At 54.2% G+C, this 16,398-nt stretch overlaps 2 protein-coding genes across 6 annotated transcripts in view; both read right to left on the bottom strand.

Annotated features, from left to right (window-relative positions):
* Positions 1 to 2,149, bottom strand: part of STIMATE (STIM activating enhancer) — a 38,456-nt gene extending 36,307 nt beyond the window's left edge. For both annotated transcript variants that reach the window (XM_008260802.5, XM_070050726.2), the window contains exon 1: positions 1,847 to 2,149. In XM_008260802.5, the coding sequence (XP_008259024.1) occupies positions 1,847 to 2,006 (160 nt within the window). In that variant the 5' untranslated portion in view covers positions 2,007 to 2,149. The remainder of the gene's footprint in view (positions 1 to 1,846) is intronic.
* A 6,081-nt stretch (positions 2,150 to 8,230) lies between these two features.
* Positions 8,231 to 16,398, bottom strand: part of SFMBT1 (Scm like with four mbt domains 1) — a 122,397-nt gene continuing 114,229 nt past the window's right edge. For all 4 annotated transcript variants that reach the window (XM_051851533.3, XM_089306102.1, XM_008260804.5 and 1 more), the window contains 4 exons: positions 11,308 to 11,486; positions 10,524 to 10,769; positions 9,558 to 9,686; positions 8,231 to 8,829 (listed from right to left, as the gene is read on the bottom strand). In XM_051851533.3, coding sequence (XP_051707493.1) covers positions 8,689 to 8,829; positions 9,558 to 9,686; positions 10,524 to 10,769; positions 11,308 to 11,486 — 695 coding nt within the window. In that variant the 3' untranslated portion in view covers positions 8,231 to 8,688. The remainder of the gene's footprint in view (positions 8,830 to 9,557; positions 9,687 to 10,523; positions 10,770 to 11,307; positions 11,487 to 16,398) is intronic.

The raw sequence follows: 16,398 nt of genomic DNA, 5'->3' as shown, positions 1-16,398 counted from the left end.
TGCTCTGTCCTCTTCCAGGTGGGCGGATGAAGCTCCTGCTGTCACCTCCAGCCCAGTACTGGTGCAGACACAGCGCCAGCATTCCCAGCTCTTGCCCCGTCACTCGACCCCATGCCGTCCCAGGCCCTGCCAGCTGGTTCCACAAGTTCTGTCCACGCTGTGCACAGAAAACGCCACGGTGGGACTGGCACTGGTGCTCACACTGAAGACGACGCAGAGAAGCGAGCGAGCCCCTATAAACTCGCAGGGCCAGTGTCACCCCTCGGACACATGTGGCTTGGCACACTCAGCCAGGAGCCCTGTCACAGTCACATTTCCCTCTCCAATCACAGGGACACGCCAGGCCATCAGCAGAGCTAGGCTAAGAAATCCCAAGTTGAGAAACAAAATACAAGTTAAACCTACAGTTCCTTTGCAGAGAAAGGAAGGCTGGCTGTCCAGGGTGGAGGGGAGGGGGCGCGGAACAGAGACCACACAGAAGGCCTTGCGCGCACGCGCGCGCACACACACACACACACACACACGCAGGACATGCACACGAGTGACCAGCTATCACAGCTAAGCTGTCACAAACCCGTGCTGCGGGAACAAGTGGGTATTTGTTCAGAAAACAGCAAGGCGGGTAGGTGGTGGCTAAACTACACAGCTGTGCACTTACTGCGAGACTTATCGAAGCCAGGGCCACCTCCAGCCCGAGAGAACTACAGACAGGCATTGCGGCCCTGCACAGGTGCGCAGCTGCCGCAGGAGCACACCTTCTGTGTGTGAGGAACTCCTCACAGAGGCTTCAAGAACAAGTCATTTGTGGAATTAACGCTCTGCACAGACAGTGATAACCTACCCTTCCCCCAAAAGGCGATCCCAGGGACACCCCCAGAGCCACACGGCACCCACCGTGTCCGTACCTTAATAGGGGAGGGGGGGTGTGCGGGAAGAAAACAACCAGGCCACGTGCCCCACGGCACACAGGACAGCGTGGGGCCACGGAGGGCTTCCTTCTCCACAGAACTCCCGAGGAAGGGCCCCTGGGGACTGAACACTCTGGGACCTCCCCAGACCCTCCGAGCCAGCGTCTCCATTAAGCCACTCCGGAAAGGAGGGAAACTTCCACTATCAATAATCAAAGTGGGCTGGGAAAGCGAACAGCCCGGGAAGCCAGGGATGCCCGCAGTCCATTAGGAGAGCTGACACAGGTGGGCCTGCCAGGGGAGACAGGCGAGGAAGGCACGCGATGTGGGAGACAGGGCAGCCCGGCGGGTCTCGCTCCTACCGAAGGGAAAATAGAGCTGCGGGCGCGGGGAGCAGGGCCACAGGTGTGTGCGCAGGTGAGGGGCACCGCGAGCCGGATTGCAGGGCGCTGGGCTCCAGGGGCTGCGAGCGAGCGAGGCGAGGGAGCAGGACTTAGCCAAGAACGGAGGTGGCCAGTCCCTGCAGAGTGAAGGTGTGGAAAGCAGCCCAGCACCTGACTGAGGGCTTACACAAGCGAGGGGACCCCTCGGGGGACACGGCTCCGGGCTGCAGGGGGGCTTCGCCTTAATTCGCGAGAACGAGGTGGGAGGGGCGAGTCCTAGGCAAGCATCTCGGAGATAAAGAGCAGAGGGGCGCGGACCTCTTCGGTGGATGCCGCAGCGACCCGACGAGCAGCTAAGGACCCCGGGGCCGGGGGTCGCCGCCTCCCACCCCCCCAGCTGGGAACGCCCAAGGGCTCGCGGGGTGAGGAAGGCGCCTCTGCCTGAGCGCCGGGGATCCCAGGCCCAAACTGTGAGGCCAGGAGGGTCCCCGCAGCTGGGCCGGGCGCAAGGCTCGCCGTGCAGGGCCTCCGGAGGGGCGGGGGTCCCGGACTCACGCATCAACGTGCTGAAGGCCACGACGCCGAGCAGCCCCTGCAGGAAGATGCCGAAACTGTGCATGAGTGCGCCGCTCTCGCAGCGGCCCGCCCCGGCCGCCGCCGTGGAGGGCGGCCCGCCCGGCAGCCCACGGCTCGCGTTCCCGAATGGGCCCTGCATGGCGGGCCTGGCGGCAGGGGCGCGGGGCGCCGCGGCCCGCCCGGCCTCGCTGCCTGCCGGGGCCGCGCCGCCTAGCCGAAGCCGGGAGCCCGAGCCGGGAGCCGGCACCTCCTCCCCGCGGCCGACTCGGCGCCGCGCGTAACCCGACGTCTGAGATCGCAGCGCCGGATTGGCCCGGCGCGGCGCGGGGGGCGGGCCCAGGCGCCCGAGTCTCTCCGAGGGGCGGGGCTCCGGCGCGGGCCCGGGGGCGGGGCCGCGAGTGCGTGCTCGCAGGTGAGACCGACCAGGTGAGCTGGGCCGCGCAGCTGGAACGAGAGCCGGAGTACCCGGAGCTGCGAGTCGGGGTTCTGGAGAAGGCACGGCGTTGTGCGGCTCATTTTCCCTCCCATGCAGCTCCCTTAAATACCGTTTGAGATTCCACCCTCGGAGATTTGGATTCAGCAGTTCTGGATGGAGCCCAGTTGGTTCTGAAACAGGTGGCCGCGCCGGGCAATCCAGGACTGCGTGCAGACACCTTCCTTCCGAGCAGACGCTTGGCGTCCGCGGACATCCGTGCCCCAGGCCCCTCTTAAAGATTCCTTCCTCAAAGTCCCGAGTCGCCCTTCCCCGACGCCCCCACCGCAGTCCCGCAACCTCACTTAAATGATACAATCGGTCCAATCGCTTCTGTTTAGACACGTATCACACTTCGAACGTGATCCACCAAGGGCCGAGCGAGCGGCTGGCACCTGTGGGTCTCCAGCGCCCCCCTGCCCACCACTCACAGCCGCGCCCACCCTCCCCACTCTGTGTGGAACCTGCCCTCTGCCTCCACCAGGGCTGCCAGCACCCTCTGGCTTCTCTCCGACACTTCGTGTAGGTGCTGCCCGGCCACTAACCAGAGTGGACTCGTGGCACCACGCCGATGACACTGTTGAACAATAAATACCATCTCTAGGGAAAACTTTCCCACTAAAGCAACCCCAAGAAATTCCACGAGGGTCAGATGCTAAGCCCCAAACGTTCTCGGTTAACACGGACAGGAACCGGACTATCGAGACCAAGGACGAAAGTCTGCAGCCTTGGCTCACACTGTGACCTGTGAAGCTCCCCGCGGCTCTCCCACCGCATGGGGGGCTGCCCCGTGACTGCAGTGTGCGCTTCAGGGCCTGCCTCGCACAGTTGCTCCCACATTCCCTGGCGTGTGCTGTCCCACTGGAACCTTTCACACTGCCCAAGCAGACGGCGGTCCGGACACGCGTCCCCGTGCAGGCTGCGTGTGAGCCGCCCAGGGGCACAAAGTGATTATCTATGCTTGAATCCAAGAATCTTCCGACAAAGAGAACATCAACAAGATATTTTGAAGTTTCAATTGAATTTTAATGTATAAAATTTAAAAGTCTCCACAAGTATTGACCGTGGCAAATACAGAAAATCAGGTTAACCAACTGGCGAAGGAAAATTCTTTAATTGCTGTCTTTAAAAGCCTGAGGGCTCTGGGTGAGGAGGACTTCCCCAGTGAGGAGGGCACGTTCACAAGGAACCGGCGGCATGCCAGGCTCCAGGAAGAGACGGCCGTGGTGGGCACAGGGGGCCACAGGCAGCTCCAAGGGTCGCCACCAACACTGTGCTTCCGATTCCCTCAGGCCTGCAGAGGAAGCAAATGCAGGATTCCCACCGCCAGGAGCAAGGCCTCTGGGGGAAATCCTGTTCTCCCCGCTGCTCTGAACCGGGATTAAAGGGCACCTGGATGCAGGGGGAAAGAGGGCCTGAAAGGGGCTTGAATTCTGCATCTTCCAAAGACTGCACTCTGGCCAGCCGCCTGCCTTCCTGTCCAGTCAGCAGAAATGAGGCTGAACGGAGCGTAAGACCTGGTTTTTGGTTTCTCACAACTGCTTAAAACTGCCATTATATACAGGTTTTCAATTTTAATTTACAAAAAAAAAAAAAAAAAAAAAAAGAAAACCAGAATTATTCTTCCTCCTGAATAATTTTCTTTAATCCTTTAAAGTGATGCCGTTGAGCTTGACGGAAGTGATCTTCATGGGTTTTCCTGTGCCTCTGCCTCCTCGAGAGTACTCTATCTCCAGTGACTTGTGAAATTAAGGGGGAAACAGCAAGCAGGAAGGGGACAATGCAATGAGCATTTCATTTGTTCCAATCAAGCATCTTAAAAAAAAAAAAAGGCAAAATACATTCAACAAAGTGCATCAGTTCCAACAAGTTAGCGTTAGACAGAAGCCCTGGACTGTGCTGGAAGCCCTCCCCAGCAGGCCTCTGATTGTCTTGTCTTGAATATAGTTATGTTGAGCATACTGATTATCCAAGAATATTCAACCAAAGAAAGGAGGAGCGGGGAAAGGAACGGGCACTGCAGCATTCACATGGCCTCCGCCACACTCTTGCACAACAAGGGCTGTCCAGCTGGGACTGCCCCAGCCGCGGGGCATCTGCTCTGTGACTTGATTTGCCCCTAGAGCCAGAGCCTGCCCCTGGCCTTGCTGCACTATTTGACCTTTATTCTGCCAAGCCGGACGTGCAGTTGGATGGCATTAGGGCTGAGTCCCTGCACACCCTAAGCACAGGCACCCAACAGGCAACAGTGCCACACAGTCAGAGAAGCAATGGGAGCCCCTCGATCCCACGGCGCAGCTCCACTCTGCTGCTGCTTCCCTTCCAAAGCAGTCCTTCTGTGACGGACCCAACCAAAGCCCCAAGCGGACAGGGTTTGAGGCCAGCTTCTCCATGCCCAGACCCTCCTCTCAGTTTTGCTGGTTCTTGTGAACGTCAGACTTCTTGAACACTGGCCATTACTACTGCCCCACCACCACCACCACCACCACCACCACAAGGCTGCCTGTGTGGCCTGGAACATGCACTGGGCAAAACACCCCAAAGGACTGGGCTTACAGGGTAGGATTCTTGGGCCCAAACCCCAAGACCCTTGTAGCTTATTTGGATAAGAAGAAATTTCCAAAGTACACCCACTCTCACATAAGGGATGAGAGTCATCAAAAGTTCGCAAGCAGAACATTCAGTGTGAATAGTCAGGAAGATGTGCCACTGCAGGAAGTCAACTTCTTTCTTGCAGTTTCTTAGCCAAAGCCACGGCCACAACTGTAAAGGGGGCCCAGGCCCAAAGGTTTAAAAAAAATGAGCACCTGGGGGCTGCCATCTGCAGTGCTGGCATCCCATATGGGTGCCAGTTTGGGTCCCAGCTGCTCTACTTCCCATCCAGCTCCCTGCTGTGGCCTGGGAAAGCAGCAGCAGATGGCCCAAGTCCTTGGGACCCCACCCCGCCATGGGAGACCCAGAAGAAGCTCCTGGCTCCTAGTTTCAGCAGCTCCAACTGTTGCAGCCAATTGAGGAGTGAACCAGCAGATGGAAGATCTCTCTCTCTCTCTCTCCTTTTCTCTCTGTAACTCTGACTTCAAAATAATAAAATACATCTTTTTTTTTTTTTTTCTTTTGACAGGCAGAGTGGATAGTGAGAGAGAGAGACGGAGAGAAAGGTCTTCCTTTAGCCGTTGGTTCACCCTCCAATGGCCGCCACGGCTGGCGCGCTGCGGCTGGCGCACCGCGCTGATCCGATGGCAGGAGCCAGGTGCTTCTCCTGGTCTCCCATGGGGTGCAGGGCCCAAGCACTTGGGCCATCCTCCACTGCCTTCCCGGGCCACAGCAGAGAGCTGGCCTGGAAGAGGAGCAACCGGGAAAGAATCCAGCACCCCGACTGGGACTAGAACCTGGTGTGCCGGTGCCGCTAGGTGGAGGATTAGCCTATTGAGCTGTGGCACCGGCAATAAAATAAATCTTTTAAAAAAAAAAAAAAAAAAAAAGGAGCACCTTGTTCCCCCACCAAGATTTGTTCCTTATTCCTATTAGTGATGCCTGCCTTCTCTACTGTCACAAGCAAAATGGGTTTTGAACTTATTTACAGACATACACACACACGCGCCCCATACACAGCGCTGGAGCTCAAATCCAGAGTGTGCATGCACTCTTGAGGCTAGCCTCCTGACACCTTTCTCAGTGCTACCAAGGAAATCAGGCAAAGCAGTAAACAACATCTCAAATGTGTCTTTGGTGACAGGTGCCCAGTAAACAGGAGTGCCAGCGACAGTTTTCCGTGTCCCCAGCCAGGCTCCTTGATGTTCTCTGTGGTCCTTGGGAACATTTTTGGCTGGAGAAGACAGTGCAGCTGAGTCCTGTCTCACCTAAGGCTCCCGGGACTCTCAAACAGTGTTTAGTGCCACATCAGAGATGGAATCGGGACCAGGGAACATGTAAAACGTGGCCATGTCCTCAGGAAGCTAGGCCTGATGCTTCCTCTCTCACGGTGAGAGTAATTTTACCTCCAGAAGACGATGCACAGGAGGGCAAGTTCTGGACTGCCTTCTGTGCCCGCCTCCAACACAGTCCATCGGTGTTCACCTGTAAGGTCATCTTCTCTGGACGGCTCGTCACTGACCCTTCCCCGCCCTCGTGTGTTTGCAGCAGGGATGCCGGGCAGCACCTGCACTGCTGAAGAAAGAGCAAGCCCAGGGATGCGGATGCGGCCCCTGCACGAGCCCCTCGGACTCTGCGGCCGATGAAAAGGATGCAAGTGGCACAGGCCCCAGAGCACAGGAAGTGCAGGCAGACCTGCAGGTGCAGCTGAAGCCTTCCCCAGCACACTCATATCAGCAGGAATATTCTAGGATCGGTCAACCCACTGCCAAGGCCCAGGAGGAAGGGGTGGTCCGTTAGCCTGTTTCTGCGTTGTCAATTCAGGGGACGAAAATGGATCATGAGAAAGTTTCTGATCTGACAGGCTCAGGGGCCAACTGCAGGTGAAACCCAGAGGCATGCAGTTCCCTTGTCATGCACCCGCCATCACCGGAAGAGGCTGGACTTTCTAGAAGGGTCCACACATGCCCCGGTGTGTGCCCAGACACGGTGAGTGGCTGTCAGCCGTCAGACATTTCACCTGCAGCCAGGCACCAGCAGTGTTAGCTGTGCACATTCCCAACAGTTAGAGCTGGATCTCTGAGGAAGTTTGAACACATTCACTTTTAGTTAAATGAAGCTTCTTCCAGTTATGTCCACTACTGCCCTAGACGCTTTAACAGCCGATGTGGCCGGGGGGCTCAGGGCGAGGGGCTCTCACCCAGGGAGGAGAATCCAGACCACGGACACACTTGCCAACGTCCATAAAAGGGAGGCAGGCAATGAACAAAGTCAGCCGGGTTGAACTTGGAATAGCATCACCTTGTATTTATAAGGCTGTTCAGAACGTACCCAGTTTGCAGTTCTAAAACATCTTCAAATAGGGAGAAGGAATGATTGGGTTATAAATTTGCAAGTGACTAGGATAATCCAAATAAATAAATAAATACATAAATAGACACTCAGCAAAGCAAACTATCCCCAGGAGGCAGCCAGTTCGTGCCATCTTTGCTCTCCTGGGGGCCAGAGTGGCACGGCCAGAGCCAGATTCCATGCAGTCACAGGTGGGGCTTCACCAGCCAGCCCAGAACAACACCGGGAACTGTCAGGCCGCAGATTACACTCAGTGTACAGGTTTGGCCAAAGGGAAGCATCAGTGTGGCTCAGTAAAGTGGTTTCTAGAATGCTATACCACCCCCAGTCCAGCCAGGGGGACCCCATGACAGAAACTCCACGCGCTCCATCAGCCCCAGAACTTCTCTCTGCTGTGCCTCCACACCATTTACCTGCAGACACCCAGAAAGGTCGGGGGGCTGGCTCTACAGCTTAACACCTGTGATGAAACAGCAGACAAGCAAACACAGAATGAAAGCCACCGATGTCCCTCTAAGAACCGAGAGACAGAGAGAGAGAGAGAGAGAGAGAGCGAGCGAGAGAGAGCGAGAGAGAGCGAGGGCCAGCAAGAGAGCAGGAAAACCGAAACACCAACAGTCTTCACAAAGCTACCTGACGCAGGCAGCCTGAGCTGGGTCAAGATGGGCTGCAGCGACAGAAGCGTCCTGGCATCAGGGCAGTTCCGCGACTCGAGCAAGCGCCCGCAGAACGCCTCGGAGAAAGCAAGCAGCGTCTTTCTCTCCCCTCCAACTTCTGTCATGGTTTTTGTATTCATGTAGCTTTTAAAAAAATGGCATCATACAAAAAACTCCATACATGGCTGTCAGCTTAGTTATCAACAGAGGTAGTAAACCAAGAATTCTTAAGAATAGATTTTAAAATGGATCAAAGTGTGACCATACATTCAAAACCCTAGAGCCACGTAATCATCCCCAAAATGAACAGTTTTAATTTAAAAAAGCTTAAAACCACAATGACAAGGAAGCACTGACGTGCCTGGGGCACAGTCCCAAGTCAGTGCTGACTTAAAGCTACGTCCTCTCTTTCCGAGAGAGAAAGCAGAGAACAAGTCTGGACTACGACGGGAAGGAACAGAATGAAAAAGAAAACCACCAAAGGGAGCTCCGGCAGCCGCGGGGCCGAGGGCCCAGGCTGCACCGCGGACGTCTCGTTCTTCATACACAAGTCTTCCCTCACGGCCTGCGTCGTTAAGAGCTCAATCTGCTGAGCAGGAGACGTCCACACTCCCACTGCAGGAGCTCTGGGCACAGTCTTGCTTCCTCGGTGTGGTCCTCCTTCCCCGAAAGTGCAGAGAGCGCAGGCCCAGGGCCCGGCCCGCGCTGCGTTTGTGCTTCACAGATCCAGCTCGCTTTGGTTGTCCCGCTCAGTTGGCAAACTGCTCATAAAAAGCAAACTTGATCCTCTCTATGTGATGGCAAAGCTTGATGGCGGGGCCCAGCTTTAAGTCCATGCACTCCTGAACAGTGGGAAGAGTAAGGAGCAGCAGGGCCTGCCCATCAATTTCCTGAGAAGCAGAAAACACAAGCGCCTGTCACGTGCCGGGGAATGGCGGCTCGGGCACCACAGCCCTGCTCACTGTCCCTGCGTGTCCCTCGAGTGGCTGTGGATCACAGGCCTCCCCCGCCAGCCCAGGGGGCCCTGCAGAATTGGTGAGGAGGTTTTACCAAGGCTAAGTGGTGACAGTGCCTAGGAAGCACCTTTTTAGAGGGGGATCCCTCTGAATCTGAAGTCAAAATGCCAACTCTCACCTCCACGTTTTCCCACCTTGTAGCTCAGGAAACCTGACAACTCTGCACACGCTCAGCTCTGAACCTGCAGCTGCACAGAAAATCCGCCTCCATGTTTACTTACGGCCACTGACTATCTGGGTTTTGGTACACTTGCCTTAACACTGGTCAGTGTTCCAGGGCCAACTGTTTTACATGAGCAAATTTTTTTTCCCCAAAAATGATGGTGACAATTAAGCCTGGAATGCTTGATTTCAAGCCATTAGCTATTTGGGGGATGGGATAGAATTCTCAGGAAAATGGTGACACCATGCTAATATGCTTCGACTAAGGAACAAGATAGACAGTATCTTGTCACCTTTCTGTTCCCAAAAGGCAAACGAAAACAGTGCTTTTCTTTCCAATCAGCACACTCTTCCTAAAGCTTGAGAGCAACTCTTGACTACTCCCCCACAGTTCTATGCCAGGGAGACGCACGGCCGCACGCTGCAGGTGCTGGGCTCACCTGGTCCAGGAAGATCCTTGCTAGTGGTGCACAGTCGGTGGACCTGATGAACCGCACCACATCTGCCACACTCCACTGCAGGGGGTTGCTGTCCAGGTGCAGCCTCTCAGCGACTTCCATCCGCATCTCCTTCATTCCCCACCACAAAGCAAACCAAACAGTGTGAGGGCTACTCGTTCTAACAGTCTGTATATACTGATAACACTTCAAGACAGGAAGAAACGGTCATGTATATGCATTCAACATACTAAACAAAATAGCTTACTCAGAATCAAAAGGATGAATAATTCATTTCTGTACCACGTGTATGATGAGAAGTATTAAAAAAGCAGTTTTCACAGGGCAGGCATTGCAGCACAGCAGGCCTAGCCATGCCTGGGAGGCCCCTAACTCCCATATCCCACACTGGAGTGCCCGGCAGTGAGTCCCGGCTCTGCTTCCAATCCAGCTTCCTCTTAACGCGCTGGGAAGTGACGACCGATGGCCCCAGGACTTGCGTTTCTACTTTCCATAAGGGGGACCTGGATGGAATTCCTGGCTCCAGGCCTCAGTCTGGCCCTGCCCCAGCTGTCACTGGTATTTGGGGGCTGAACCAGCAAATGCATGATCTTTCTCTTTCTACGTCTGTCTGTCTTTCTCTCTGTTACTCTGCCTTTCAAATAAATAAACAAGCAAAACTTAAAAAAAAAAAAAGTTAAAAGGCAGTTTTCCGTAAACTAAATGACAGGCTACAAATAAGCAGTGAAGTTTGTTTTTTGTTTTGTTTTACTTAAACAGCTATTCTAAGAAAGACTCTCCTCTTATAAGCTCGTCTCCAAATAACCCTTGTCACATATGTGAGTCACTACACTTGGAGAGACCCTGGAAACCCTTGGTGAGCTGATTGCAGGAAGCAGACATCAGCACCACTAGCCACGGAGCAGGGCAGTGCTGGAGGGCACAGGGGGCTGTGGGCTCGCATGGTACCTTTGGCGAGGGAGGCTTGTTCTCGTCGTCAGAAAACGAGGCAGAGCGTGGCGCCCTCCTTCTCGCCTGCCTGTCGGGAGGCAGAGATGCGGACACCTCGCTCTGGGTGGGGGACGAGGAGCAGGACTTTTTCTCTGATGTTTCCGACTCCTCCTGGAGCTCGTCCTGCTGTTCGGAAGTACTGCCTTCGCTCAGGGAGTCGTCGTCCCCGTCATCCGGGTCGTCCTCGTCTTCACCCCCACTGCCCTGGAGGAGGAGGTGTCGTGCAAACTCAGGACAAAGCAGCTGCTAGGCCACAGAGTCACCGCCTAGTGGCAGACCCCAGAACTGCTGGGACCTGCAGGTATCCCTGCGGTACAGCCGTGGCCCCTGGCTCCCCAGCCCCATGGAGCCCTACAGCTGACACGTGGGGAGAGCCCCACACCTGGGGAGAGAGCCCTGCGCCTGGGGAGAGCCCCGTGCCTGGGGAGAGAGCCCCGCGCCTGGGGAGAGAGCCCCGCGCCTGGGCAGAGCCCCGTGCCTGGGGAGAGAGCCCCGCGCCTGGGCAGAGCCCCGTGCCTAGGGAGAGAGCCCCGCGCCTGGGGAGAGCCCCGTGCCTGGGGAGAGAGCCCCGCGCCTGGACAGAGCCCCGCGCCTGGGGAGAGCCCTGCGCCTGGGGAGAGAGCCCCACGCCTGGGGAGAGAGCTCCACGCCTGGGGAGAGAGCTCCACGCCTGTGGGGAGCCCCATACCTGGGGGGAGCCCCACACCTGGGGAGAGCCCCACGCCCGGGGGGAGCCCCATACCTGGGGAGAGCCCGCGGGTGTGTTATCGACAGATGCAGAGCAGCGTTTCTTCTTGTGAGCAAACACATTTTTCCGCCTCTTTCTTCTCTTACTGGCTTTTTTCAGGGCACAAGCTAAGTTACTATGCCCACCGGGTGGCCTTCCAATTCTTTTATTTTTCTTCTTTCCATAATAGTGTGCTAAAAAAGAAAAATGAAGTCGCTCCATTATTTCTGTGTACCTCAAACCGCATGGGAACACTAGTGCATCTCATTAAGGCGCAAATTCCATACAGTGGACTGCACGGGTCTTAGGTGCAGTCTGATTAGCACTACCAAACACAGCAACCTAACCCTCCCGCATCAAGACACAGAATGCCTCAACAGCCCAGAGGGCTCCCAGGGCCCCTTCCCAGAAGCAATTCCGATTCTGATTCCCACCACTGTAGGGCGGAAGCCACAGGAAGTGCTTCCCTGTGCACGGCTCCTCTCCTTGGGCCGAGGTTCTGAGTTTCCCGTAGGCCATCGTGTGTGAGCAGCTCACCCCTTCATGCTCAACAACCGCACATCGCTGGACTAATACTCCAGGCCTTCCCCTTTCCTATCGGTTGGCTCTTGGTTTGCCTCCAGGTTTTTGTGAGTGTGTGTGTGTTTTGTTTTTTTTTGTTTTTGTTTTTGTTTTGTTTTTTTTGACAGGCAGAGCGGACAGTGAGAGAGAGACAGAGAGAAAGGCCTTCCTTTTTCATTGGTTCACCCCCCAATGGCCGCTGTGGCCAGTGCACCGCGCTGCTCCGAAGCCAGGAGCCAGGTGCTTCTCCTGGTCTCCCATGTGGGTGCAGGGCCCAAGTACCTGGGCCATCCTCCACTGCAGTCCCAGGCCACAGCAGAGAGCTGGACTGGAAGAGGAGCAACCAGGACAGAATCCAGCGCCCCAACCGGGACTAGAACCCAGGGTGCCGGCACTGTAGGCAGAAGATTAGCCTATTGAGCTGCGGCGTCAGCTGAGTCTGTTATTCATTTTAAAAACTACTTTTTCTCCTTTGAAATTTTTTTTACTGAAGTACAAGCCAAATAATATACAATTCAACATTTTAAAGTGTAGAACTCAGTGTTCCATAGCATTTTGTTTCTTTTCACTTGAGGTGAAATTTACAAAACATATAATCAACCATTTTCAAGTACATAATTCAGTGCTATTTATTTATTTGAAAGGCAGAGAGATGCAGACTGAGATCTTCCATCTACCAGTTCACTCCCGAGTGTCTGCGATGGCCAAGGCTGGGCCAGGCCACAGCCAGGAGCCTAGAACTCAATCTGGGGCTCCCTCACGGGCAGCAGGCACCCAGCCATTGCAGCCATCACCTGCCGTCTCCCAGGACACATATCCGCAGGAAGCCAGAGTCTGAAGTGGCGCTGGGACTTGAACCCAGGCACTCCAGTATGGGATGCGGGCGTCTTAGCACTGTATCCAGCATGCTCAAAACATCACGCAGCTGCCAGCTGGCTCTGGTCTGCAAGCTTCTCTTAATCACTATGCTGTGGAGGTGTCACTGCACCCTGGGGAGAGATTCTTGGCTAGGAATACTGTCTCCAACACTGTGCCTTGTCTTTTCCATTTTTAAAACGTACTGGTGATGCTTCATCTATTAATGTCTTCTGTGTGTTAATGCACTGGGTCCTCTGTGAAGCCATGGACTAACAGAGATCTTGATGGTACTCTGCTTGCACTCTTCCAGAGGCTCTGTCAATTTGTTTTATGTCACGTCTGCGGTGGAGCTTACTTTCCGCATGTTACAGGTAGCAGCCAGGGGCTCTGCTCCTGATTTTCCTATGTGGATATCCAGTTGTACCAGTTGTTATCCTAGTTGAAAATCATTTAACCATATAAACTTGATTTTATACTCTAACTCATCTTTCTATTTGACTATTCCTGAACAATACTCTTGGATGTTTTTAGATTCATTTTACCTATTTGAAAGGCAGAGTGACATGGGGGTGGGGTGGAGAAACAGAGAGATCTTCTACCTACAGGTTCACTCCTCAAATGACTGCAACAGCCAGATATGGACCAAGAAGAAGCTGGCAACCAGGAACTCCATCCTGGTCTCCCCCATGGGTGGCAGGGGCCCAAGTAGTTGGGCCATCTCAAGCCTTCCCAGGTGCATCAGCAAAGAGCTGGGTCAGAACTGAGTGGCCAGGTCTTGAACTGGCACTCCAATATGAGATGCTGGCATTCCAAGTGGAGGCTTCACCCTTCCACCACAATGCCTGGCCCTAACCATACTCTTAATTACAATAGCTTTGTTGTTTGAAATAAACAAAATGGTAGAGTAAGTCTTCAAACTTCATTCTTTTTCAGGATGATTTTATCTTTTCTAGATCTTTTACATACTAAATAAGTTTTAGCACAGAGATAATGAAAAAAAAAAATGAAACACATATTTTAGCTCTGAGTTAGGTATTAAAGAGATACAAAAATGAGGCCGTCGCCGCGGCTCACTAGGCTAATCCTCCGCCTAGCGGCGCCGGCACACCGGGTTCTAGTCCCGGTTGGGGCGCCGGATTCTGTCCCGGTTGCCCCTCTTCCAGGCCAGCCCTCTGCTGTGGCCAGGGAGTGCAGTGGAGGATGGCCCAGGTGCTTGGGCCCTGCACCCCATGGGAGACCAGGAAAAGCACCTGGCTCCTGGCTCCTGCCACCGGATCAGCGCGGTGCGCCGGCCGCAGCGCGCCTCCGCGGCGGCCATTGGAGGGTGAACCAACGGCAAAGGAAGACCTTTCTCTCTGTCTCTCTCTCTCACTGTCCACTCTGCCTGTCAAAAAATTAAAAAAAAAAAAAAAAAGAGATACAAAAATGTAATGTTTTGCAAAAATGATTTCATATATGCCAGACATAAATCCACGTGATAACATTCAAATTATTAATTGGGAAAAATCACAGATTCTTCTAAAATCCAGGCTAATTTCAACTATGTCTTTGTGAAAGACAAATGCAGACAGGAAACAAAATCCACATCTCTTCCACAGGTTCCAAGCAGTATATTTTTATGTGTGCTTATATGAACAGTATTTTTCATTTAGTTCCTAATAATTACAATTTCCTACACAAGTATTGGCTTGATACAATAAGAAGCTAAAATAATCCCTACCCTTAAAAAAGTCACAAGCCAATCAATATAAACTGAATCCAGACGGTGGACTCACAGGATTTTGTGACTAGAAAGCTCGCCATTCTGGGCCTGGGCCTTAGGACAGCGGCACCAGCGGCATCCAGAGCTGGTGGGAAATGGAGATGCTCAGGGCCTAAACAGCCCGGACCCTGGAAGCCCAGAACCTCGACTTCAACAAGGTCCTCCGGTGATCCGCATTCACCACGAAGCTCCCGGTGTGAGGCTCTGAAACCTACTGAGGTAGCAGGCGCCTCCACAGGGAGTCTCCCGGGGCCATGAGGACGGCAGGACTTAGCGAACGCCAGGACCCCAACTCTGACGTTTGAGGGCCATGTCCTGACACAGCTGCTCACTGTGGTGTTCCACAGGGGAGGGGCTGAGCAGGGAGAGGGACAGGCCTCGCCCCGTCCAAGTTCACAGCAAGACCGCTCCTCTCCTGCTGTTTACGCCCTGGCCACTCTGGCTTCTCTGCTGCGCTTCCCACACCCTGAGCCAGCTCCTGCCTTGAGCCAGTCCTCCGGCGCTGCCCACCCAGACCGTGCCCAGCACAGTCCCCTGGCTGCTTCCTGTCCACCCGGCCCTGCCTCCGTGCTGGTGCGCCCGGCTTCCTTCCCGCACAGTGCTTTTCTCTCGGTACCTGCTCGCTTGTTTGTCTTCTGCCTCTCACATCCAACCTCACCTCAGCAGGGACGGGAGCTTTGTACTACAGTGTGAGAAACAGTGGCAGCACACAGTAGGTATCGACTCTGCCTCTCAAATGCATAAAATAAATAAATATTTCTAAAAATGTCAACAGCATTTTTAGCTTGAGAACCATACTACAAGACAGGCTATGGATCACCCACTGATTGCCCATGTGCCGTTGTGTATATCATGTGAGTATAAATTAGCTATTGCACCTAACAGGATACGTAATTCATCTACACCAACTGTAAGTACTGTGTGGACACTTCTACAAACTTTCCACGAGGGCCAGATAATAACTATTTTATGCTGTGGATGACACAATCTGCGGCTGCTGCGGTTAAGCTACGTAAAATCAGACCACCGGCAGGGATAGGTCTGCTTTAGTTCCAGACACGTGGACAGTGCGTGATCCCTATACTTTGCTTAAGATGCCCCTGTGCGTGGTCCACCCATGCCTGCATGACCTTTTCGCTGATTGGCTCCCTTACTGCGCATGTCCTTCGTAAGCCTTATAAGCCTGCACACTTCCTCAATAAAGTGGTTCCTGCTTCGACAGAACTCACGGGTGCTTGCTGCAGTGTGCTTGACCCGTCGACCTTACCTTTCCCATTTGCCTTGTCGGGAAGTGCTTGGGCTGCCCCTGCTGGTCAGGGGCTAGCCTCAGGCTTAAGACCCCAACATAATATTTTTCTCTTTTGTGGTACTTTCACTTTCAAGAATCCTTTTAGGCCAGCATTGTGGCTCAGTGGGTTAAACTGCCAACTACAACCTGGCATCCCACATGGGTGCCGGTACAAGTCCTGTTGTTCCACTTCGAAGCCAGTTCCCTGCTAATGAGCCTGAGAAAGCAGCAAAAGATGGCCTCAAGTACTTGGGCCCCTGCAGTCCGTGTGGGAGACCTGGATAAAGCTCCAGGTCTCTCTCTCTCTGTACCCGCACCTCCCACCCCCGTCCCTGACTCTGCCTTTCAAATAAATAAATAAATAAATCTTCAAAAAGAAAAAAAGAATCCTTTTAGAAATGTAAGAACTGGGTGGGTATTTGGTACAACCATTAAGGACTGCCTGGGACACTGGCGACCAACATCAGAGCGTCTGCGTTCAAGTCCTGGCTCTGCTCTCCATTCCAGCTTCCTGCTGAGGTGCACCCTGGGCGGCAGTGCTCAGGGCTCAAGTGCTTGGGCCTGTCACCCAGGTGGGAGACCTGGATGGAGTTCCTGGCTCCTGGCTCAGGCCTGGATACTAAAGGCATTTGGGGAA

This window comes from Oryctolagus cuniculus, chromosome 10 (assembly GCF_051225735.1).
Source record: "Oryctolagus cuniculus isolate XC-2025 breed Fujian yellow rabbit chromosome 10, ASM5122573v1, whole genome shotgun sequence".
In the NCBI taxonomy this organism is placed as follows: domain Eukaryota; kingdom Metazoa; phylum Chordata; class Mammalia; order Lagomorpha; family Leporidae; genus Oryctolagus; species Oryctolagus cuniculus.
Note: the sequence above shows the minus strand (reverse complement) of the source record. Positions and strands in the feature narration are given on the sequence as shown.